Source organism: Arachis hypogaea, chromosome 6, assembly GCF_003086295.3.
Source record: "Arachis hypogaea cultivar Tifrunner chromosome 6, arahy.Tifrunner.gnm2.J5K5, whole genome shotgun sequence".
Taxonomy (NCBI): Eukaryota; Viridiplantae; Streptophyta; class Magnoliopsida; order Fabales; family Fabaceae; genus Arachis; species Arachis hypogaea.
The window spans coordinates 50,293,675-50,317,770 of NC_092041.1; the positions used below are offsets into that span (position 1 = coordinate 50,293,675).

The 24,096-nt window shown below is 33.9% G+C and overlaps 2 protein-coding genes and 1 long non-coding RNA gene across 6 annotated transcripts; 2 read left to right on the forward strand and 1 right to left on the reverse strand.

Moving 5' to 3' along the window:
• The first annotated feature begins 13,400 nt into the window (after positions 1-13,400).
• On the forward strand, positions 13,401-17,715 carry LOC112696597 (UDP-glycosyltransferase 73C11). The gene is made up of 2 exons (XM_025749427.2): positions 13,401-14,256; positions 16,496-17,715. Exons 1-2 carry the CDS (start codon positions 13,768-13,770, stop codon positions 17,495-17,497), a joined length of 1,491 nt encoding a protein of 496 aa, XP_025605212.1. The 5' UTR covers positions 13,401-13,767; the 3' UTR covers positions 17,498-17,715.
• A 538-nt stretch (positions 17,716-18,253) lies between these two features.
• LOC140173448 (biotin carboxylase 2, chloroplastic-like) lies at positions 18,254-22,016 on the reverse strand. 4 transcript variants are annotated; one of them, XM_072197009.1, is made up of 6 exons: positions 21,296-22,016; positions 20,537-20,902; positions 20,141-20,199; positions 19,633-19,993; positions 19,113-19,440; positions 18,254-18,657 (listed from the first exon to the last, which is right to left on the reverse strand). In XM_072197009.1, the coding sequence occupies exons 4-6, from the start codon at positions 19,654-19,656 to the stop codon at positions 18,626-18,628; spliced, it is 384 nt and encodes a 127-aa protein (XP_072053110.1). In that variant the 5' UTR covers positions 19,657-19,993; positions 20,141-20,199; positions 20,537-20,902; positions 21,296-22,016; the 3' UTR covers positions 18,254-18,625. The 4 variants fall into 4 exon arrangements, with proteins under 4 accessions (XP_072053110.1, XP_072053108.1, XP_072053111.1 ...); XM_072197007.1 differs by having other exon boundaries at positions 20,109-20,199; XM_072197010.1 differs by having other exon boundaries at positions 20,141-20,263.
• A 294-nt stretch (positions 22,017-22,310) lies between these two features.
• Positions 22,311-23,834, forward strand: LOC140173449 (uncharacterized). The gene is made up of 3 exons (XR_011862320.1): positions 22,311-23,106; positions 23,242-23,341; positions 23,447-23,834. It is a non-coding gene; the product is annotated as an uncharacterized lncRNA (long non-coding RNA).
• Positions 23,835-24,096: the final 262 nt, after the last annotated feature.

Consider the following 24,096-nt stretch of genomic DNA (forward strand, 5'->3'; position numbering starts at 1 on the left):
GGGTCAGGAGTCAAAGTGGATCATTTTTTTTCAAGGATCACGTGGTTATTTGGGCAAATGGACAGAGATTGTGTCGGTACTTTAATCGGATAAATTAAACTTAAAGGATTTTTACTACATTTAAATAAAAATGTTTTATATAATAAAAATTAGTTATTATGTATTTATATACGTATGTTATTTTATTGATTTTTGATATATACTACATTAAAATCATGAAAATCCTTTTAATTCTCCAAATTTATGCAATGGAATCTAGGGAGTAGTTTTATTTGTAGCATCTTCTGGATTTTTTTAAATAAATAAAAAAAATTTAATTATGAAAATATGTAATTTGTAACGTTTTTACCGATTTGCACTCTATTACTTATCTCATTTACAGTGTAAACAAAACAACATTGTGTATATCTCATTTATATTGTAAACGAGATAAGACACGATATGTGAAACATGTATATCTCGTTTACATTGTAAACAACATATACACAGTGTTATTTCGTTTACACTGTAAACGAGATAAATGATAAGTTATGACGTTTACACTATAAACGAGATACGATACGACAAATTTTCAGCAGCTATAAAAGGAACTACAACCATTTGTATTCTCCAAAAATATTTCACTTCTTCTTCTCTTCCATTTTTCTTCCAAAAATTAAGAAAAAAATGTCTAGTAGTAGTGGATTTGTGGTTGTAAGTGTGTATCCCAATTGTCATATGAAAAATAGTGACACTATATGATATTTGAGTGTGATAATCCCATTCTGTTGGGCACTCGGCGAGTAAGTTCTTTGTCTGAGCTAAAGAGTCTGATATTGAGGAGCGTTTGTGCTAGAGGGAGCAAAGAGATTGGATATAGGTTACTAGCTTCAATGAAAAATGGAGTTTTTGGTTTTGTCTATTTTGGGTCCATGGCAACGAGCATGTGCACCTCATGCTTGACATCTATGGGAGAATCATGGTGAAACAAGTGATAGAACTCTCTGCAGAGGTTGGGGATGTCGGTGGTGGTTGATCTGGCCACTCAAATTTTGTACAGGATGATCCACCTTTTGCACCAACACTGTTGCACTATGCTAGTCCAGTTGAAGACATGGATGTGGATGGTGAAGAGTCCGATGAGGAGTATGTTGCCAATAGCAATGGTAATGGTTCCTAATGAAGATGATAATGAGGAGTTTATACCAGAGATGCTGATGGGGAGATTAATGTTGGTTTAGAATTTCTCAATAGAAAAGAACTTCTTCGTTGCAAGTATAGTCTAGACCGATAATTAACTCTCAATAAAAGTTTAATTTCAAGATTGTCACAATCAAGACAAGTAACCAGGAGTTTTTAAATTCCGGGTTGTTCTCCCTAGGAAATGCAATCAAGTACTTAATTATTGGCTAGGAGGGAATGGGGGTTTAGATAGCAATTAGAAAGGAATGTAAATCACAAGAAATTAAAGAAGCATGCAAGAAATTTAAACTCAAACAATTAATCAAAGGAAGGGAAATTCAAATGCTAAAAAGACCTCTTGGCAAGGATTGAGAGTTAATGGTACATATCCTAGCCATTGACCACAAACATGGATGATTATGAAGTGTTATCCTACTTAGTCAACCCTAACATCGAGGATAAGTCAAATAGGCATAATTGATCTCAATCCACAAATTTAAGCCAACTTACTAATTAACTTAGTCAAAGACTAGCATTAGTGGAAACCAAACCAACTAATAATCCTAGCCACAATCAAGAATGGAAATCAATGTCTCAAGGTCACCTAAGTCTTCAATTCCAAGCCAAGAGTGTGAAAAACTACTTTAAAACTAAAAGAGGCATTTTATCAAACACTTGAAAGGCATAAAATGAAAGCATGAAAAAATTGCAATAATAAAAAAATCTAAAGCTACCAAATGCAAGATAACAGTAATAGCAACTCAATTAAACATCAATTAACATAAGAACATCAATTTGCATTAAATGGAAATTAAAATCAACAAGGGTTCATAAGATCAAAAATGACAAAATAAAGGAAATAACAAGCAAAACTAAGAAATCAAGGATGTAATGATAAGAAATTGAAAGGAAACCTAAATCAAGACAAGTATCAAAACCTAAATCTAAGAGAAATTTAACTAATCTATCCTAAATTCTAGAGAGAAGAGAGAGTTTTTTTCTCTAGAAAATGACCTAAAACATGTTCTAAACTAAACCTGATTTCTCTCCCCTTTGTTCCTTATTGAATTAGGCTTGAAATAGCTTCAAAAATAAGTTGGATTGGACTTTGAAAGGCTAGAAATCACTACCAATATTTTGCATTTAATGAAGTCACGTTTCAGGACTTGTGCGTACACACAGTTGTGTGCGTACACACACTGGCTGAATCTCCTCTCGTGCGTACGCACGCCTGACCATGCGTATGCATGGTTGCACTAACTTCCAAAAGTGTGTATGCACGCATCACTGTGCGTACGCACAACCCTGAAAAGCTCCAAATCCTATTTCTTCATGAATTCTCTACTTTTGCATGCTTTTTCCTCACTTCTTTAATCTACATTTGCATTATAAGCCTGAAATCACTCAACAAACACTTCAAGACATCGAATGGTATTAAAGTAAATAAAATTTAGCAATTTAGGGCCTAAAAAGCATGTTTTTACTTTCAAGCACAATTTAGGAAGAAATCATGAAACTATGCTATTTTAATAAATAAATGCTAGAAAAGTCAATAAAATCCACTCAATTAAAGCAAATAAATACAATGAAATGTGGATTCATCAAACGCCGATCGACGCATCAGTTTAGTATCCTCTGCCTGCCCCGCACCCAATTTCAACCTTATCAGTTGTACCCAGTCATTATCATACATTGGATTTGGATGCGATGTACGCGAAAAATCTATTTTCCAACATGGATGGAGACGATTACAACATCGATGATGGTGTGGAGTTTAAGGTTGGTCACAGATTCAAATGTAAAGAGGAGATAATGCAAGGTGTGAAGAATTACCGCATTCCTAAAAGTACTGAGTACCAAGTTGTGGAGTCGGACGGATGGTGGACGAAATTGTGATCAACAATATTGGCTCTTTGGCATGTGCCAAAAAGACTAACTCAGCACTTTTTTTTCACAACTCCGTTCAACTTAACCAGCAAGTGTACTGGGTCGTCCAAGTAATACCTTACGTGAGTAAGGGTCGATCCCACAGAGATTGTTGGTATGAAGCAAGCTATGGTCATCTTGTAAATCTCAGTTAGGCAGATTAAATTGGTTTATGGTGAGTTCGAAAATTAATAAATAAATAGAAAATAAAAAGGGATAGAAATACTTATGTAAAGCAATAGTGGGAATTTCAGATAAGTATGTGAAGATGCTGTGCTCCTCTCGTATCTCTATTTTCTTATTACATTCATCCAATCCTTCCTACTCCTTTCCATGGCAAGCTGTATGTAGGGCATCACCGTTGTCAATGGCTACATCCCATCCTCTCAGTGAAAATGTTCCTATGCTCTGTCACAGCACGGCTAATCATCTGTCGGTTCTCAATCAGGTTGGAATAGAATCCCTTGATTCTTTTGCGCTTGTCATCACGCCCAGCCTTCAGAAGTTTGAAGCTCGTCACAGTCATTCAATCCTAGAATCCTACTCGGAATACCATAGACAAGGTTTAGACTTTCCGGATCCTCATGAATGCCGCCATCTATCTAGCTTATACCACGAATATTCTGTTGGGAAATCTAAGAGATATGCGCCCGGCCTAGAGTAGAACAGAAGTGATTGTCAGTCACGTACGTTCATAGGTGAGAATGATGATGAGTGTCACGGATCATCACATTCATCAAGGTTAAGTATAACGTATATCTTGGAATAAGGATAGAAGAGAATTGAATAGAAAGTAATAATAATTGTATTGAAACTTGAGGTACAGCAGAGCTCCACACCCTTAATCTATGGTGTGTAAAAACTCCACCGTTGAAAATACATAAGTAAAAGGTTCAGGCATGGCCGAATGGCCAGCCCTCTCCATGATCAAGTGACCGAATAGTCAAAATATTAAACTGTCAAAAGATGTCTAATACAATAGTAACTTATCCTATTTATACTAGACTAGCTACTAGGGTTTACATGAGTAAGTAATTGATGCATAAATCCACTCTCGGGGCCCACTTGGTGTATGCTTGGGCTGAGCTTGATCTATCCACGAGCTGAGGCTTCTCTTGGAGTTGAACTCCAAGTTATAACGTGTTTTGGGCGTTCAACTCCGGATCATGACGTTTTTCTGGCATTTAACTCCAGACAGCAGCATGTACTTGGCGTTCAACGCCAAGTTACGTCGTCAATTTCTGAATAAAGTATGGACTATTATATATTGCTGGAAAGCTATGGATGTCTACTTTTCAACGCCGTTGAGAGCGCGCCAATTGGAGTTCTGTAACTCCAGAAAATCCATTTCGAGTGCAAGGAGGTCAGATTCCAACAGCATCAGCAGTCCTTTGTTAGCCTCCTTCTCAGAGTTTTGCTCAGGTCCCTCAATTTCAGCCAGAAATTACCTGAAATCACAGAAAAACACACAAACTTATAGTAAAGTCCAGAAATGTTAATTTAACATAAAAACTAATGAAAACATCCCTAAAAGTAGCTTAAACTTACTAAAAACTACCTAAAAATAATACCAAAAAGCGTATAAATTATCCGCTCATCAACGGATTAAAGTGGCATGTGCATTAGTGGCAATTTGCAATAAGATGTCCTTGGAGTCTTCATGTTGCCCTCTGACAGAATCTCGAATATTGGCGAGGTTAAGTTTAATTATGGTGTAGTTTCTTATTTGTCATGATTATATTTGTTATAAATGCCTACTATGTATATTTTATTTCGTTAGGGAGATGCATAGCTTTAGAGGTGCACATACATGTTTAGCACCCACTATGTCTCAAGACCATCGACAGTTGAATAGCAATGTCATCTGTAGTATCATCCTGTCCTTGATACAGTCTAGCCCATCCATCAATATCTGTGTTCTACAAGGTGTAGTTAGGCAAAGCTATCACTTCAAACCTTCGTATAGAAAGGTCTGGATAGCGATGTAAAAGATAATTGCACAAATATACGGTGATTGGGAGGAGTCATACAATAAGGTGCCGAGGTTGCTCCAAGCATTGCAGAGTTGTACTCCTAGAACAATATGTGATTTTAGGGTTGTACCGTACTATGATGGCACTTGGTGGTACGCGACTGCAGCAATTTGATAAGGTATTATGTGCCTTTCCTATCTATATGAGGCTTTCAAGTATTAGAAGTCCTTTGTCTTCATCGATGGCACGTATCTGAAGAATTTCTGTTCGTGTTGGTCCCTACTTTGCTGAGCTATACCTATCAACCTATGGACATATGTAAGAATAAAAGTGTATCAATTTATGAAAGAGGATCTTCTTAATCGAAGAAGAAGAAAACTATAAGTACTAATAGTTACCTTGCAGCCATGGGATACGTCAGAACCTGCCTCTCAGGTGGACACCATTGAAAAAATCTATGGTATATCCAAGAGACTACAAGTGGAGTGCATCCAGCAATCTCAGTGGTGTCTCGATGTGCTGCAAAGTATAAAGAGTGGTACGTCCATGCAAACACAACAAATTCCCAAGACAAATCACGACACCTCTAAAAGTCATCCAATAGTGGCAGCTACCGGAGATGGACCTAATTATTTGACTTGTCAGTTATCAAGTAACCCCCAATCAGCATCAGTATGTAACACCTCGTGTACTTTTGGAGGGTGGCTAGATCAATGGTATCGGACATATGCCAAATCCGGTCTTAAAGCCATATTAGTTTGATGGAGAAAGACTCCTTCTTCCATACACCCTGCTGTCCACCATGAGGAGGTTGGGCATCAAATAGCTGCTCCACCCAATCCCAGGTTAAGTGCTCATACCATGTTTGAAAATTATGGAAGTACTCACCCATTAAAATATTGAATAATAATTAGAAATTGTTATCTATAAAACTATCAAAATTAAAATTAAAAATATTAAAATTAAATTATATAAAAATAAAATGAAATAAACATTTATTTAATAAATTAATTTAACTAATACTAAAATCATAGCTATCCATTAACACTGACTAAAAAAAATATCTACCAAGTTATCAAAATTAAAATTAAAAATATAGAAATCAAATTAAATAAATAACAAAATACAATGAACATTTACTTAATAAAATAATTTTATCTAATAAGTTAAACCAATCCCTATCAATTAACACTTACTAACAATACATTCTACCACCTAACATATATAACATCTATAAAAGTACGCTACCTATGATTATAAATATATGTTTATTTAACTTAAACATAAAAATAATAATACTAACCTGCCGATTGTCACGGGGATATGCCATGTCGCTTTCAGGCGGTTGATGTCCTCATCCCGTGCATCTGCACGCACCATAATTTCCGAATACCTCGATAATATGATTAAAAAAAGATAAAAGAGGGAGAAAAGTAGAAAAAATAGATAAAAAGTGACTTCAAAAGGCATTATGAACGAATTTAATATATAAGTGTGCTTCTTACTTATCTTATTTACAGTATAACAAAATAACATTATGTATATCGTGTTTTAATGGTAAACGAGATAACCACGCTACAAATCACGTGTACAAACATTATATGACCACGTCGTATCATGTCTTATCTATTTTATAATGTAAACGAGATATATACAAATAAGTAAGAGTTTAAATCGATAAAAATGTTACAAATTACATAATTTTTTTTAGATAAAATATTTTTTATTTATTTAAAAAAATTCAGCGTCTCCTCCTGGTCTTTCGTTTTCTTAGGATTTTATGCAAGCCGATACTTTCGAAATACTGCTAAAAATTAAAATGTAAATACATTTTTTAGTTGTAAAGCAAAATAAAATTCTGCAATGGACACTGTTCATATAAAAATAGCAAAAATAACTTTTCATAAAGTTATTTATTTGATCACAGTTCAAAAACGGCTATCAAAAATATAGATTAATAATAAAAAAATAAATTATGAATAAAATTTAAAATTCAAGAGAAGAAATAATTATATTAATGATTTTAATTAATATTTATTCAAACGATACAAAATTTTTTAAATTAATATCAAATAAATTTTTTTAAATTTTAATTTGACAATAAATTTTATTCAAAGACTTCAAAAATAAATAAAAATTATTAGAGTAAAAATAGAATAATTAACAATAAAATTGTTAAAATATAAATCTTTAAAAATAAAAAATATTTAAAAAGTTATAAAAAAAACTCAATTCGTAAAAGATTATTAAATTTGTAAAATAAAAAAAGTATTAAAATGATACTAAAATGAAAGTAAAAAATAATATTATAAAATTTGTAAAAAAATATCAAAATAAAACAAACTTTTCATAAAATTTTATTTAAAATTTAAATTTTAAAAAAATTAACAAATTAATAATTTTAAAAATATAATAACATTTTTTAAGAAAAATAATATTTTTAGTTTATATTATATAAAAAATTTAATACATAGTAATTTCTTTATTAAATAAATAAAATCAAAAATTTTTATATAAAAATATTTTAAACGTACTTGTTTGAGTGTTCTTATACAATACGATGAAATGTTGGATTTGTCATTATTGCATGCCAAAGGAGGAGTGCGTGGAAAGAGAATTTCCACGTAGGTTAGTTCGGTTAGTTCCTTACCTGAATAATACAGTCCTCGTTTTTAATTGTGGAGGTTATCGAAGAGACGGCAAAGCCATGCATATTCTAGAAGCAACTATCTAATCTATCTATAATATAGAGTAAGCAATCTCACACACATGTGACATGTCAGGCTTCCCCCTTTTCTGGTTTTTTTTTTTCAATTTTTTTGGTGTGTCTTTCTGAATTTGGTATCAAATTTATTCAATTTCTTAAAAATAAAAATTAAAAATTAAAAAATTAATTATTTTTATATGTTAAAATTAAATATTAATTTTAAATTTTTTTAATAAATTAGACAATTATTATTTTTATTTTTACATTTCTTTGACTGAATCGAATCTAATCACGTCACTTCTTTCTCTTTTGTTTGTTTGCATCTTGGCGCACAAAATTAAAAGAAAATTGCGATGTAGAAGGCTCTGTTACGATGTCCATATGATTCTAGTTCTATCATCCTTGTGCCCACCAATGCAAGTCCTCAAATAATTGATGATAATCTCCACTGTAGTGCCATTTTGCATATGCTCTTACATCATCAATAGCAAATTTCTTTTTTATGAAGAAAAGTTAAATTTAGGTGAGGTTTAAACTATTTGTTTTTATTAGTAAAAGTGATGTATATCCTAATTTAACAATTGTAGAAGCATATTTATACATTGTTTGTTAAAACAGTCTTTATAACGATAGAAATGACTCAATTTACGTACTTTTAGAATATATAAGTAGATATTTTAAGTTTTTATATGAGGCTATTTTTTTATATGAAAATATTATTGGTGTTTTTAATAGAAATTAGTGTTAGTGTATTTACAAATCAGTGGATATGATAGTTAGACAGGTGTAACATGTGAAGATTATACTGACTGAGCATGTGGGAAGTGTGCTGACATAGTACATGGGAGTCGTTCTGCCAGCATATGGAGAGTGTGTTAACTTAGCAAGTTGGGTGTGATATCGATGTGTCACACTTTAATTTGTTGGCAATGTAACATATGATCTGTGTGTTAAGTGCTCTTCTTATATAAGGCAAAGTTTGGTATCATTTCATCGCAAAGAGAAGAGTTCTCTGAGTGTATTTTTGGTGTGATGAGAGTACTACAAATTTGGTAGTGTATCACAATAGTGAGATTATACGAAGTACTCATGAGAGAGTGAGCTTTGTATGTGAGAATTGGTTTTCGTTTGTGGTTTCATGCACCATGACATTCATAGAGTTTTAAAATGGTCTCTGTCAAAGTATGGAGAACGATATGTTGAGGAGAGTGAGTAATATCCTATACCAAAATCTCGTTATAGTTTTCGGTGTCTAATACAGTTTGATATTATGCCGATCATTGACGAAGTAAGTATACAAAATATGTTCTATATTCACCGGCAGACTCAGGTTCGACAGCCAAAGATTAAGCTGTATGTTGTGTTTGAAAATGATTATGAATGAGTTGGTAGGATAATGAAAATGAGCTTGAATTTGATTGTAATATGCCTTCGGGTAAGATGTAGTGGTATTATCCACTTGTTTCGGGTAAGAGGCGAGAATACCAGGTAAGATGCGGTGGTGTTATCTACTTGTTCAGGTTGAGAGTTCAAAACTCCGGGTAAGATGCAAGGGTGGAATTCTATCGCTGCTTGTTTCGAGTTGAGAACTGTAACACCACTTAGGTAAGAGACAGGGTAAAGTTGTCCCCTGCTCCGGGTACGCGGGTAAGATGCAAGGATTGTGGCATTGTCTCACTTGCTCCGTATTTGGTGTTCTGTCCAGAGTTGGCTATCGAACATGTCGGGTTTGGCTTTATAACAGACAGATGAGACTCATCAGCCATAGGACAGGCATGCATCATATGCATCTATGTGACATTGTTTGAGTGTGTATATTGTAATTGGTTTGCCTATGTGAATAATTATGTTTAATTGCTAATTTGCTCTACTTGATGTAACTACTTGATTGTGTTTGAACTTTCTTACTTGTGTGTGTGACTGAAAATTGGTTGGATTGTGATAGATTGACTGTTGATTATTGAGTTATTTGGGCCTATGGCCAATTTTTGTGATGGGCCGAAGGCCATGTTTGGTTTGTGTTTCTAGTTTAGAAAAGTTTGAAAAACTAAACTGGTTCAGCATAGATTTAATGAATTTATGCTTGAAATAGCTTAGTCATTCATACTGTCTAGGAAAGACATTTAAAAAGGTTTTGGATTTTTGAAGAATTAACGGAGGTCGCTTTTAAAAAGGATTTCAAATTTTTGAGTATGAATCTTTGGTTTGGAAAAGATTCATAAGGCGTATGTTAATCACTATATTTTTAAAAACAGTTTTTTTTTTACGTATCTTATTATAACAATTCTCTAACCCGATAGTGAGAACCAGCGAAGACGATGTTCTCACTCTTCTATAAGTCTTTTCTCTTTCAGGTTATATACGACGAAGTTCAGAAGAGCTTATTTCTTTTCTGTTTAAACGATAATTTTGTATTGTTTTAGTATTTATGTTTTTTTTGCCTTTTAACTTTTCATAATTTGTAAGAGGGATAGGATTTGTTTTATGTAAAGCTTGTAAGTTAAAAATATGTATATGTATGTATATGGTTGTAAGTATGGATTTATGTTTTATTTTAAACGGTCTTTCTAAAAATACGATTTAAGTTTTAAACAGGCTCATATTTTAATATTAAATATTTTAAGAGTCGTCATAATTCCTGAACTATCAGAACGGCGCAGTCGGAAGCGTGACATTTTGATAGTTAAGATGTTACACTTTTCTCCCATCCAAAGGCGTTGAAGTAGCAATAACTTTTCACCTCCATCCATCAACGCTGGAGCAATAGAACTGTTTCTCTTCTACGCCATCAACTTCGAGCAGCAGTCGTTCTATTCATTCCATCCATTAGCATTGTTCTGTTTTGAAAAAAAAAAGCTCTCTTGTGGTTCTTTCTTGCTCTATTTTGATCGTTTACGCTATGTTTGTTTGAAGGGAAAATAAAAAGAAAGAAAAGGGAGAAAAAAATGGAAAAAATGATTATTTTTCATTGTTTAGTTTAGAAGAAAAATTAAAAAAAAAAAGCAAAAGAATAAAACCTACCAATTTTTTTTCTCCAATGTTAAAAAGAAAAGAAAAAAAACTTATTTCTTTTCTATACTTTTAATATTATCCCTTATTTTTTCTAATATATTTTATAATACAAAATAAAATTATTTTTATGATATTTTTTTATTTTTTTATCTAAATATATCTAAAAACTAATTTTTTTATTTTCTTTTTTATTTCTTTCTTTCTAACCAAATCTAACTTTAATAGTTAGGTAAAGGAAGCGATAGGAAGGGGGTGCAATAGTTTGAATTAGAGAGGGTCCAATTGGTTTCTATCTCGGATTTGGGTCAATCCTGAATGTAGGTCAGGTTTGTCTGGCTCATGCCATGTCTAAAACGAAATAGAATAGGTGATTTCACGTAGGGGTGTGCATAAGTCGGGTGAAACCGGGTTTGATGTGATTTAGATCCGACCCGAAATATGTACCAAGTCCATTTATGAGTCTCGAACCCGACCTTAAACTCGATGAAACCTATACCCTTTCGTACCACAATTATACCGGGCGAAAACCGGGCCGTTAACATTATATTATCTTGATACCTTCTTATAAGTTAGCATGTAAAAGTATCCAAATTTCTAAGACTCCAATCATTATTTGACATGGTAAAATTCACTTAGAAAAATATAACAAGAACCAACTCTTCTCTAAAATTAAAGCATAACCATAATCAATACTAATATTGCCTAATAACACCAAATATTTAAATCAATACAAATAACACAATATTATGCATTAGTCTAAAGTCTTATGCATTTTAAATATAAAACATTAACTTATAGTCTTATATATAATAACTAATAACACAAAATATTAAGGTTTACAATACTTAAATTCCACATAATAATAGCCATCATTCATCACTAATAATACAAAATATTTATTGTGTATGGTGACCGGGCCACCGAACCCGACCCGAAATAATGACTGAGTCTATTTTTGAGACCCTTACCCGGTCCTAGACCCGATGAAATCACACCAAATTAATCCCTAAAGTGTTTAGAACCAGGCCGGGTCTTCGAGTCGGGTCGGGTCATGCACACCCCTAATTTCACAAACAAAAATCGGTGCTCAGGAGAAGAATTCTTTCTAATTAATAGAAGGGTTAAGTTCGATTTTGGTCCCCAACGTAGAGGCTGCAAATCGATTTCGTCCCCAACTTTTTTTTTGCTACAAAATGGTCCCCAAATTTTCAGTTTGTTTTAAAATCGTTCTTTTTACCAATTTTATTTCTTTTATTACCAAACTACCCCCTCATTAAAAAATCATAAAATAAAATAAATATAAAAAAATAAATAAGAAAGCAAAGAAAGGGATATAGAGAAAGAAAGGGGGGAGTTGGGGCTCGAGAAAGGGGGGAAGGAGAGGGGGAGGGGGAGGGGAAGGGAAGCCGCACCGCCATCCCACCGGACCACGCACCATCACACCGCCGCCCTGCCACCTGTGATCTGCCACTATTCCTCCTCCTCACCCTCATCGGCCGCTCCTCGCCCTCACTGCCCGCCGCTTCTTCTTCTTCTTCTTCTGTGAACTGGATTTTTTTGTAGAATTTCTGAATTTTTTGTGAAATATTGTTGTTACTAAATTTGGCTTGAATTTGAAATATTGTTGGATCGGGAGAGAGAAAGAAGGGGGGTTTATGCGAAGAGAAATGGGGGGAGGGGGAGGAAAGGGAAGAAGGGGGAGGGAGGGGTGTTGAGGAAGAAGAGGGGAGGGGTTTTATGCGTAAAGTAAAGGGAAAAGGGGTTATGCGAAGGGAGAAGGGGGGAGGGGGTTCGGGAAGAAGAGGGGGAAGGGTCTTCGCCGTCGTCGTCGCCATTCTTCGCTCTTCTTTGCTTGATGGTCGTTGCTCGTCGTCGTTCGGGTGGCTCGCCGGATTCTGCTTCTGCTTCCGTCATTCTTCTTCTTCTTTCATTATATTTCTATTATATTTTTTGATTTTTTTATTATTGTTGTTTCTGGTTGATTTTGATTCTGATTGATAATATTGTTTCATTGTTATTGTTGTTGTTGTTCTGTTTTTGTTTCTGATCCTGCTTCTTTTATTTCTACTTGATTCCATTGTTTATTCATTGGTGATTTATTGTTGTTGTTGTTGTCTTGCTGCTGCTTCTGTTTGATTAATTGTTGTTATTGCTTTTGGTTCTGTTTCTGTTCTACATAATTTTGGGGAAGAAAGGAAAGAAGAGGGGAGGGAGGTGCTTCTGCTAGTACTTCTGCATAATTTTGAGGAAGAAGGGGAAAAAGAGAAGAGGGAGGAAGGGAAGGAGGAGTATTTTTGTTCGAAAGAGAATTTTAAAATTAACTAAAATGTTAGAAACCATTTTATAACAAAAAAAAAATTAGAAATAAAATCAATTTTCGACCTCTACATTAAAAACTAAAATCGAACTTAACCTTTAATAGAACCTGCAGTTAGCGTGGATGATTATCAAATTTATTGTGTTTAGACTCAATCAAATAAAAGTCAAACAAAATACACCTCTCCACATGTCAGCAATTGATTAGTGGACAGAAGATAATCATTGTAGCCATCCAACTTTAACAATCACCACAGACCGCGCACACAGTTATATATATATATATATATATATATATATATATGAATTCTCACGTATTTGTATGAGAAATAAAATCAAACACCTGCACGCCTCCACCCCAACAAAAAAGCTACATTCCCTAAATATATATATAATTAAAGATAAAGTCTATAATAACAATAATTTTATTAAATTTTGGTTAATATATAACTAACAAAAAAAATGAGTTATTAAATAAAATTTTATATTAATCTTATACCATTAAAATTATCATTAATAATTATTTGATGATCACAAATTATAAAAATTACTGCCTTTAGCACTCCTCTAAAATATATAAATAGAACCCAACATATGTAGCATACGCACAACACGTATCATTTAGTCATTTACTTCTAATCATTATTGTAGCCATTAGCCGCAATATCAGCCATGGTTTTCCAAACAAATCAACCTCACTTCATCTTATTCCCTCTAATGGCTCAAGGCCACATCATCCCCATGATGGACATTGCAAAACTCTTGGCACACCGTGGTGTCATCGTCACCATCTTCACCACACCAAAGAACGCTTCCCGTTTCAGTTCAGTTCTTTCTCGCGCCATCTCTTCCGGCCTTCAAATCCGATTAATAGAGCTCCCATTTCCATCTAAGGAAGCAGGTTTACCTGAAGGGTCTGAAAGCTTCGACATGGTGACTTCTTCAGACGCCATGGTCAATTTCTTCCATGCAATCACGTTGCTCCAAAAACCAGCAGAGGAGTTGTTCGAGCAGATCACACCGAAACCAACTTGCATTATCTCTGATTTTTGCATTCCTTGGACTTCTCAACTTGCTCAGAAGCATAACATCCCAAGAATCTCTTTCCATGGCTTTTGCTGCTTCTGCCTCCATTGCTTGTACAAGATAAACACTTCCAAGGTGCTTCCTATAATGCACAAACACTTCATTTATATAATAACTTCTGATTTTGATAGAACTGTTCGTGTATTTGTTATTAAATATAATTATTTACGTAATTCTCTATCTAATAAATTAGGTTTTGCGATAAATAGTTTTAATACATATAATTTCTCAGAGTTTCTATAATCAATATATTTAGAATTGGAAAATGCTACGTGTCCTTTAAAATTCAGTCTTTATTCAGCCTTTAAATTTAAATAATATTATTTAAATAAATTTTAGTTAAAAAACATTCTTAATTTGTAGCTAAACATATTGGTAATTAAAATTAATTTAAATTTCAAATACTAGAATTTCTCTAACTTCCTACCTATTTCATAAAATAGTTATTTTATTAGTTTTTTATTTATTTGCACGTCCCCCTCCCCTCTCTCGTGTACGTTCTTTTTTTTTCTTCTCTCTCACTGTTCTTTACAAAAATTTTTATAGAAGGGTATTATTTCTGTAAATTTATTATTTCATATTTAACATTTTATTATTATTATTATTATTGTTATTAGATGAGTCGTGCTATTTTGTTTCTATTTCGAGTGACTTACATACTAACTCAAAACTCATTCATCATTATTTTAATAAGATTATATCAACATTTGAATTAAATAATAAATAATCAGTGTATATATCAATATTCTTTTCTTCTTCTTTATTTTTTTCTTTCTTTCTTTCTTTCTTTTATTTTTTTTGAATTTTTTCATTTCTTATTTGAATATTAACGCTTTTAAAATTATTAAAATGTATGTTCGTAAAAATTAATTTTTTTCAATTGTAACACATCTAAAATTATTAAATTATACATAAAATATTTTTAAAACACATCCAAAATTATAAATCTAAAATTTAAATTTAAGCATTAAAAATAAAATTAATTTTTTATATCTTATTCGAGAAAAACTCATCTAATATTTCTCTTTTTTTAATAGTTAGATTTTTTCGTTACTTATTTTAATATTAATGCTTTTAAAAGTATTAAAATGCTTGTTTGTAAAAATTCAATTTTGTTTTCAATTGTAACACATCTAAAATTATTAAGTGATACAAAAAATATTTCTAAAACACATCCAAAATCATAAATCAAAAATTTAAATTTAAACATTAAATATAAAATTAATTTTTTTTATATCTTATTCGATAAAATTCATCTAATATTTCTCATTTTTTTTATTATTTGTTGAATTTTATCGTTACTTATTTGAACATTAATGCTTTTAAATTTATTAAAATGTATGTTTGTAAATATTGGTTATTTTTCATTTATTACACATCTAAAATTATTGACTTATATACAAAACATGTTTGAAACACATCCAAAATTTTAAGACGGTTTAAGATTTATTTTAAAATTTTAAATTCAAAATTTTGAATTATAACTAATTTGATTTTTGGATGTGTATTTAAATTGTAATTATAATATATTAATAATTAAATATATTAAATTTGAAATAGAAATTTAAAATTTAAATTTAAATTTTAAATTTCAGTTTTATTTAGTTTGTATTTTGAATGTGTATTTAATTTTAAAAAGACACTAAATCTATTTAAAATTTTTAGATATGTTTGTTTTATTTTTTTAAAATTATTGTAATAAAAGGCTGAATATTGTACAATTTTTAAAGGATACCTAGTTGAACGGTTTAGAATTTTAATTCTTGTTACGTTTAAAAATAATAATTTTAACATAAAATTAAATAAAAAACAAGATATATGTAAGTATTCAAATTTTAAACTTAAAAGAGGTTTACTTGATTTACATTTTTAAAAAAGAGACGGTTTATGATATATATGAAACAATATTTCAGCCACTTTTCTATAAATCTTTTTTATATTTCTTTTTCTTTTCATTTATAGTTTAAACAATGAATTTTTATCTTCTCTTATTTATTATCAATTACTTTAAATATTGAAAATGAAAGATATACAAAAATAGTATATAGATAGATAGTGCATATAACCTAGGCGGTGCATATATAACATTATTTTAATAAAAATATAATGGGTGATTAGAATATATTGTTTTCGATTATCATTTAATTATCAATTCAATTTTTTTAGTTTAATTTGTTTTAATAATCCAACCACATATTTTTATATTATATTTTTAAATTTTGATGATCCTTTAACTTTTTTTTTTTAACTTTAATATGATATGACCTGATATTATTTTTAATTCTTGTGTTTTGTATTCGTGTAACATTTATAGGTTGCTGCGAACATCACCTCAGAATTTGAGTACTTCACTATTCCTGGCATACCTCACCAAATTCAAGTCACCAAAAATCAGGTACCAGGGCAAATGACAGATAAATTGAAGGATTTTGGTGAGAAGATGATGGATGCTGAAATGAAGGCATATGGTGTGATCATAAACACATTTGAAGAGTTGGAGCAAGATTATGTAAATGACTACAAGAAAGAAAGGAACGGTAAGGTTTGGTGTATTGGCCCTGTTTCACTATGCAACAAAGATGAAATAGATAAGGCTCAAAGAGGTAACAAGACTTCAATCAATGAACAGAACTGCTTAGAATGGCTTGATTTGCAGCAACCCAAGTCTGTTGTTTATGCATGTCTTGGAAGCTTATGCAATCTCACCACTTCACAGCTTATAGAATTGGCATTGGCCATGGAAGCAACAAATAAACCATTTATATGGGTCATTAGGGATGGAAAGAACTTGCATGAATTGGAGAATTGGATCGAAGAAGAAGGGTTTGAAGAAAGAAACAAAGATAAAGGTCTTATAATTCGAGGTTGGGCTCCTCAGGTACTAATACTATCACACCCTGCAGTTGGAGGATTCGTAACACATTGTGGTTGGAATTCTACCTTAGAAGCGATAACGGCTGGCATGCCAATGATTACATGGCCACTGTTTGCAGATCAATTCTTGAATGAGAAGCTTGTTACTCAAGTTTTAAAGGTTGGTGTGAGCCTTGGTGTGGAGGTTGCAATGAAGTTTGGGGAGGAAGAGAAGATAGGTGTTTTGGTGAAGAAGGAAGATATTAAAAATGGAATATGCATGGTGATGGATGAAGAAGAAGAAGAGAGCAGAAAGAGAAGAGCAAGGGTCATTGAACTGAGTAAGATGGCAAAGAGAGCAGTTGAGAAAGGTGGATCTTCATATCTTAATATGAGTCTTCTTATTCAACAAATTATGAAGCATACAAGCGGTGGAGAGCAGGACTTAGAGTTAACACGTTAGCGTCTCCTGCCCTAGGGTAGGTAATAATAATGTTGAATTTATAGCACGTTAAGTGTATAATAATGGAAAATGATAGGCTAATAGCCTAATATAGGGATTCATACTTCTAGCACATGGACTGTCTTCTTCAGTTCATTTTATCCAGGAAAATTGTAATTGTTAATTATTTGCACATTTATTACAGCTTATTATAATGTAAATTGATGATCGAAAATTAATTAGAGCTCACAAATACTGATAAAGGCACTGGATCATTTAAATAATATTAAGGTGAGTGAATATTGTTCTCACAAGAATTAAAAGATTGAACAAGTAAATATCAGATTATATACCAAATTAGATTAAAATAACTTAAATTAATGAAGGCAAAACTTGTATTTTACTTAGAATCTTGAGTGTTTGAGTGCTTGTGAGATAAAAAGCTTAGATGTTGATTAAGAAAATAGTCAAATACAATGATTGTGAGAGTCAAGGACTTTATAAATGTTTATATATTTAGAAAAATCAAACCTTGTTTATTTATTTTGAAGTATGAAAAGATTTTTCATGATAAATCTTTAGTAATTGATTTTCAAATCATCGATTACTCAGTTTTTCTTTAATCAACTAGTCATCAATTAATTAATTAATTAAAGAGTTTAAACCCAAAAACTGATTTAGTTTCTAATAAAATTAAAAAATAGTCCTTAGGTTGAATTACATATCACTTATTCAAATTAGTCCTATCAAGTTGTTAAACCTTAGAAGAAAACAAAATTTTCAAAAGTTGTTCTAATCCGAATTATGTCACTTATTCAAAATTAGAGTTAATGAAAATCATGCAAGTGTCACACAATAATTGAACCACTAATTGAACCACTATATTAGAGTGATTGAAAATCATTCTCTCTTTTGATGGAATTTCTGTAGATGGATTTGATTGTTGGAGGGTGGGCTGCACATGCTCCTCTTGATGAATGTCCTCTATTGCCTCCTTTCTTGCCTTGACAGTAAACTCCTCCTTCTTGGTTTCTTCTTTCTTTTCTTCTTTTACCACCATTTCACTTCCCAAATAAATAGCCTTGCACTCCTTTCTTGGATTTAGAATTGTGTCACTGAAGCAAAATGTGTGAACCTCAGTCCATCTAACTACAGGTTTCCCGGCACGGCCAGCAGAGCAGCTGCACAAAACACACCACATTTTGAAACACAAAAATATACAAGCTTGAAGCTTGGTTCTTTAACTTAAGATAAAACTAAACAATAACTGAAGCAAGTGAAAGTCACTTGAAGCCTAAATAATGAATAAAATAGATTGCAATTTGGTTAAGCATAAATACAGCTTCTTAACATTAGATGACCAAAAATCTAGAACTGTTCCATGCTAAAATAATGAATAAATAGATTGCAACGAGCAGAAAATTCAACAAAATTCCAAATCATTAATATTGAGGGGAGCAGCAGACAGTACATTTGGGATCAATAAGTACCTGCTCAGGAAAGAAAAAATAACTTAACAAATCAAATTAAACAAACATATATAGACAAGAGGCATACTTAATAACCACAAAAGGGAAAAGACATTGGATTTATGATTGCATATGAAAATGTGAGTATGTGATTATGTGAAACTTACGATTGGCTAGTTGGCGCTTCGCCAATGCAGACGGATTCATCAGCCAATTTGAATGAAGTGCATCCTTGTCTATGGTTGAGTACAAAGCCATACAGGGTATTCCCAATTCATGAGCAGTGCGAATAGCACGAACCAGGATTTTGCCTCTGTTAGCTACCAGGATCTTGTCACCCTGGCAGGTAGCATGGAGTGCCCCAGAATGTGTTTTATGTTTGTGATTGAGTTGACAAGTTCTGGACATTGTTTGGCTGGGAAAATTCACCTTAGTTGCACCTAAGAAACTGCATTGTGAATTCTTGATTCCTCTACTTGTTCCCGCATACAAGCCCTTTCATTTTCGTTTTCAAGATCAGATTCAGATTTAGAAGGACACAAAACATGAAATTAAATCTACGTAATCAAACAATGACACATTTAGTTCAAGTAATTGGAATTTAGAAGCATGGAGCAGCGGGTGCTTACTGGTATATGGTAAAGAACAGAAAAAAGAAAGGATGTGAAGATAGGAGCAACCACTTACCATACCACTTGGCGAGTTCATCATTGGCAGGAGTGACAGCAGCAACAGCTTTCTTTGAAGGAGGAGGTGGTGCTGCCTTCTTACCAAAGAGAGCCACAGTCTTGAAGGTGGCAGGGCTAGAAGCTGATGGTGCTGACCTTGCTGTACCACTCAACTTGATGGGGTTTCCAAGCATCTCTAACACCCTAATTGAAGCCATGTTCTAACCTCAATATCCTCTGGACCTCTTTTGGCAGATCTGTGATCTGAGTCTCATCAAGATCAAGCTTCTCAAGTTTCTCCAAATTTCCAATTTCAGGTGGTAATTTCATGAAGCATTCACAACCTACATAACAGTTCTGCTGTTACCTCCAAGAGAATCCTGCAAAACCATTCAATTATAGTCAACCATGAAAAAAATAAGCGTATAAGTACTAAAAAAAAAACATCCGGTGGAGAGTATAAGTACTCAAAACTCGAAAGAATTCCTATCTTACCACTGAGAAAGATAAGAGAGGGAAAAATAAACCTTGCCCTTCAGTAGACATTGAAGTTGCTGCCGGTCCTCCTCACAAGGAAGCGGTAAAGCTGATCATGTTACACCAAATCAAAACCGTCCAAATCCATAATTTGATAAAGAACAAATAAATCTCTAAAACAGATCAAAATTTGCACAATTAAAATCAGAACCAAATAAGGATAACAAATCAACAATAATCAGAACATGTTTCAATTAAAATCAGAATAAATAAAAAACAAACAAGGAGAACAAAGCTACAATAATCGGAACATATTTTAATTAAATTCAGAACAAATCAGACCCAAACTTGGAGAACAAATCAACATTATATGTAATTAAAATCAAAACATATCAGAACCAAACAAAGAGAATAAATCAACAATAATCAGAAGTTCAGAATTAGACCTTCAAGGTTTTGGGCTCTGCCTCAGAATTTATTATGCTAGATAGCAATTCAAGACTGTTTCGTGCAACTACAAGAAGCTCTTTCTTCTCTTCAGCTGACATGTGTTGGGGACCGGAAGAAAAAGCCAAGTCATCCATAGAAACTAGTCCAGCTTCGGGAACAAGGTAGCTTGAAGGAGGGTCTAATCCCTGAAGATAAGACCCTAAATTGTGAGGAACACCGGGCGAACTTCCTCCTCCTACATCAACTGGTTCAGCCCTTTCTTGCAAATTCTGCCATCAGACACTAACTTCGCCATCCCAGTTCTCGCATAGCCAGAACATTTGCCACACACTTAGCAATACTGAGATGCTCATTGCTCCAACCTGAAACATGACTGTAAGTTCACCAAACGAGGATTGACTTCCAATTAATTCTCAAGGTATGTTTGGTTCGGGTTGAAATTTTTATGGATGAGCTCTGCATATAAATACACAGCAAACTGTTCCATGAAAATTTCTACACTATCAATAAGAATTTAGAGCTGATGAATTAAGTCACTATCACTTTCATTCAATTTTTTCTTTCCCATCCTAGAAAATTCAAAAAACCATAAATATAAATATCAGTTTATCAATAAATAATTTCCTTTCACAAATCACCAGAATAAAAAATCAAAACCAAATCCAAATTCAAACATCCAAGCATAGTTATCACGCAATCATTCTACACATAAACAAGTAGACAAAAAAGATCCAAAGAAGAAAGTAGGAATTTACCATATCTTCAACTTCTTGGAATCAGCTTTCTCCAGTGCAGCTTCAGAACCCTTTCTCTTACCATTGAGAGACTTCAAAGCCTCCTTCACAGACTCTGCAAACTCGGCGACACAGCGCTCAGACTCGTCCCTATACTTGGCAACATACTTGTGAGCTTCTCCATCGCCAGCAACCTTCTTACTTTTCTTCATCTGCTTCTTTAGAAACTCCTCCGCAACCTTCTCCAGCCGCCGCTCCCCCTCCGCCGCCTTCCACTCCTCGAGCCTCTCTCCGCGTTCACGTGCCTCAGCCTTCTCCCACTCATGTCCCTGCAAGCGTCAAAATTGTTCGTCTTCTTTTTCCCGGCCTTCATCGCCTTACCTCGAAGCAGCGATCCGAACCCTCCCATGCCGCCCTTCAGCCGCAGAAGGAGTCGCACTTTCGGGAAGATGTTGCTGCCCTCCGGCGAGCAGATGGCCGAGGAGGAGACGGTAAGAGGCTAATGGCGTAAACGACGAGGAGACGATAAGAGGCTAATGACGCTGACACTGTTGGATGCTAGGGTAGAGGTGACGAGGAGACGAGGCGGAGGGGAGGCTAACGGCGCAGCGAGGGCGGTGCTGGTGACGGCGGGGATCTGAGCTCTTTCAGGGTTGCCATTGATGAGAGTGACGGTAAGAGTTGAGAGTGAGAGAGTGCCGATCGAAGCATTTGGATGGCTAAGTTTGAGGGTTATTGGGTTAGGGGGGGGGGGGGGGTAATTAGGGTTTTTCCTTTAAAAAAAAAAACTTTTGGCCACGCTTTTAAAGCATGTCAAAAGAGTGTCAGGATATGGCCACGCTTTATAAACGTTACCGTAATGAAACTCTCTCACCACGTTTTCAAAACGTCTCTGTTTTTCTTTATGACAACGCTTTTAAAGTGTGGCCATATCTCTAATCAATTGCCACTCGTATAAAAGTATTGACCCTTTTCGCCACGCTTTTGAAGTGTGGCGAGAAAAAACGTGGCCAAATCTCTATTAAGTCGCCACTCTCACAAAAGCGTGGCCATTGACCACTAAAAGCGTGGCAAAAAAAGCGTGGCCATAGACCTTTTTCTTGTAGTGTATCCAAAGCATCTAACTCCTTTCCTTGATGATCTTTCAGAAGAGTAGAGGTATTGGTTGTTGGCCACCATCTCAATCAATTCGTGTGCTTCCTCAATAGTTCTTCATATGCAAAGATCCTCTAGTCGAGTTATCCAGTGAAACCCGTGAGGGGGGAGTGATCCCATCATAAAATATCTAAAGCTGGACCCAGTTAGAAAACATGTCTTGAGGACACTTTTTGAGCATCTATTTGTACCTCTCTCGACCTTCATAGAGGGACTCTCCTTCATGCTATCTAAAGGTCTGAACGTCCGTTCTGAGCTTAGTCAACCTCCGAGGTAGAAAGAACTTGTTTAGGAACTTGGTGACCAAGTTCTCCCATGTGACTATGCTCTCCTTGCGCTGATTATCTAGCTACTACTTAGGCTAGTCTCTCACAGCAAAAGGAAAGAGCAATAGTTGGTAAACATTAGCTGGGACGCCATTTGTCTTGACCATGTCACAAATTTGGAGGAAAATAGATATAAACAGATTCGGATCTTCCTACAGGCTCCTACTGAACTGACAATTTTGCTAAACCAATGTAACAAGCTATGGCTTTAATTCAAAATTGTTGGCATTGACAGTAGGTTTCACAATGCTACTTCCACAACTCCCTGGATTCGGATAGTGTAAGATCCGAGAGTTCTCTTAAGTGGAGGGATGTTGACAGTGTTGTTATATGCTGATGAGCGGATATTTTGTACGTTTTTTGGCATTATTTTCATATAGTTTTTGTTATTTTTTGTTTAAGTTTTATTTTATTTTCATAGGTTTTAGTGCAAAATTCACATTATTGGATTCTACTTTGAGTTTTTGCGTTTTATGATGATTTCAGGTAATTTCTGACTGAAATTGAGGAGCTTTGGAAAAGTACAAGTCAGAGACAAAGAAAGAACTGTAGATGCTGTCAGATTCTTACCTCTATACACTCGAAGGTATTACTTGAGGTCCAAATTGTGCGCTCTTAAAGACATTGAAAAGCTAACATCCAGGGCTTTCTAGCAATATATAATAATTTATACTTTGCTTTGGATATGAAGGTCCAAAACTGGTGTTCAACGCTAGTACTTCACCCTCTTCCTGGCGTTGGACGCCCAAAAGGGAGCAGCTGGTGTCCAACGCCCAAAAAGGAGTCCAAAGCTGGCGTTCAACTTCCAAGAAGGGTACTAGCTCGTGGCTTCACTCAAGCTTAGCCCAAACAATCACCAAGTGGGCTCGAAAAGTGGATTTTCGCACTACAAGACTAGTTTATCTTATTTTTGGAATTCTTAGTTGCTAGACTAGTATATATATACAAGGATCACGCCCTTGTTCAACTGATCGAGACTTTTACCTTATCTTCTTCCCCCACTTTTACTTTCGAACATTATTGTACAGTATGAGTCACTAAACATTTTCGTAGCATATCAATCCTCGTTTCTTTGACTTGTTTAGTGCCTTCGTCTGTAACCTGGAGTTTCTCCCAGATTTCTTTGGCTGTCTTGCATTTAGACACCTTTCGATACTCTTCAAAGCTGATAGCACAGTGAAGAAGGTTGATGGCTTTAGCATTCAGCTCCATTTTCTTCTTGTCGTTATCATTCCATTCAGCTTCTTCTTTTGGAGTCACCACTCCATCAGCACTTATTTTTGTTGGAATCTTAGGACCGCTTACAACAATCTTCCATATATTGTAATCAATGGATTGAAT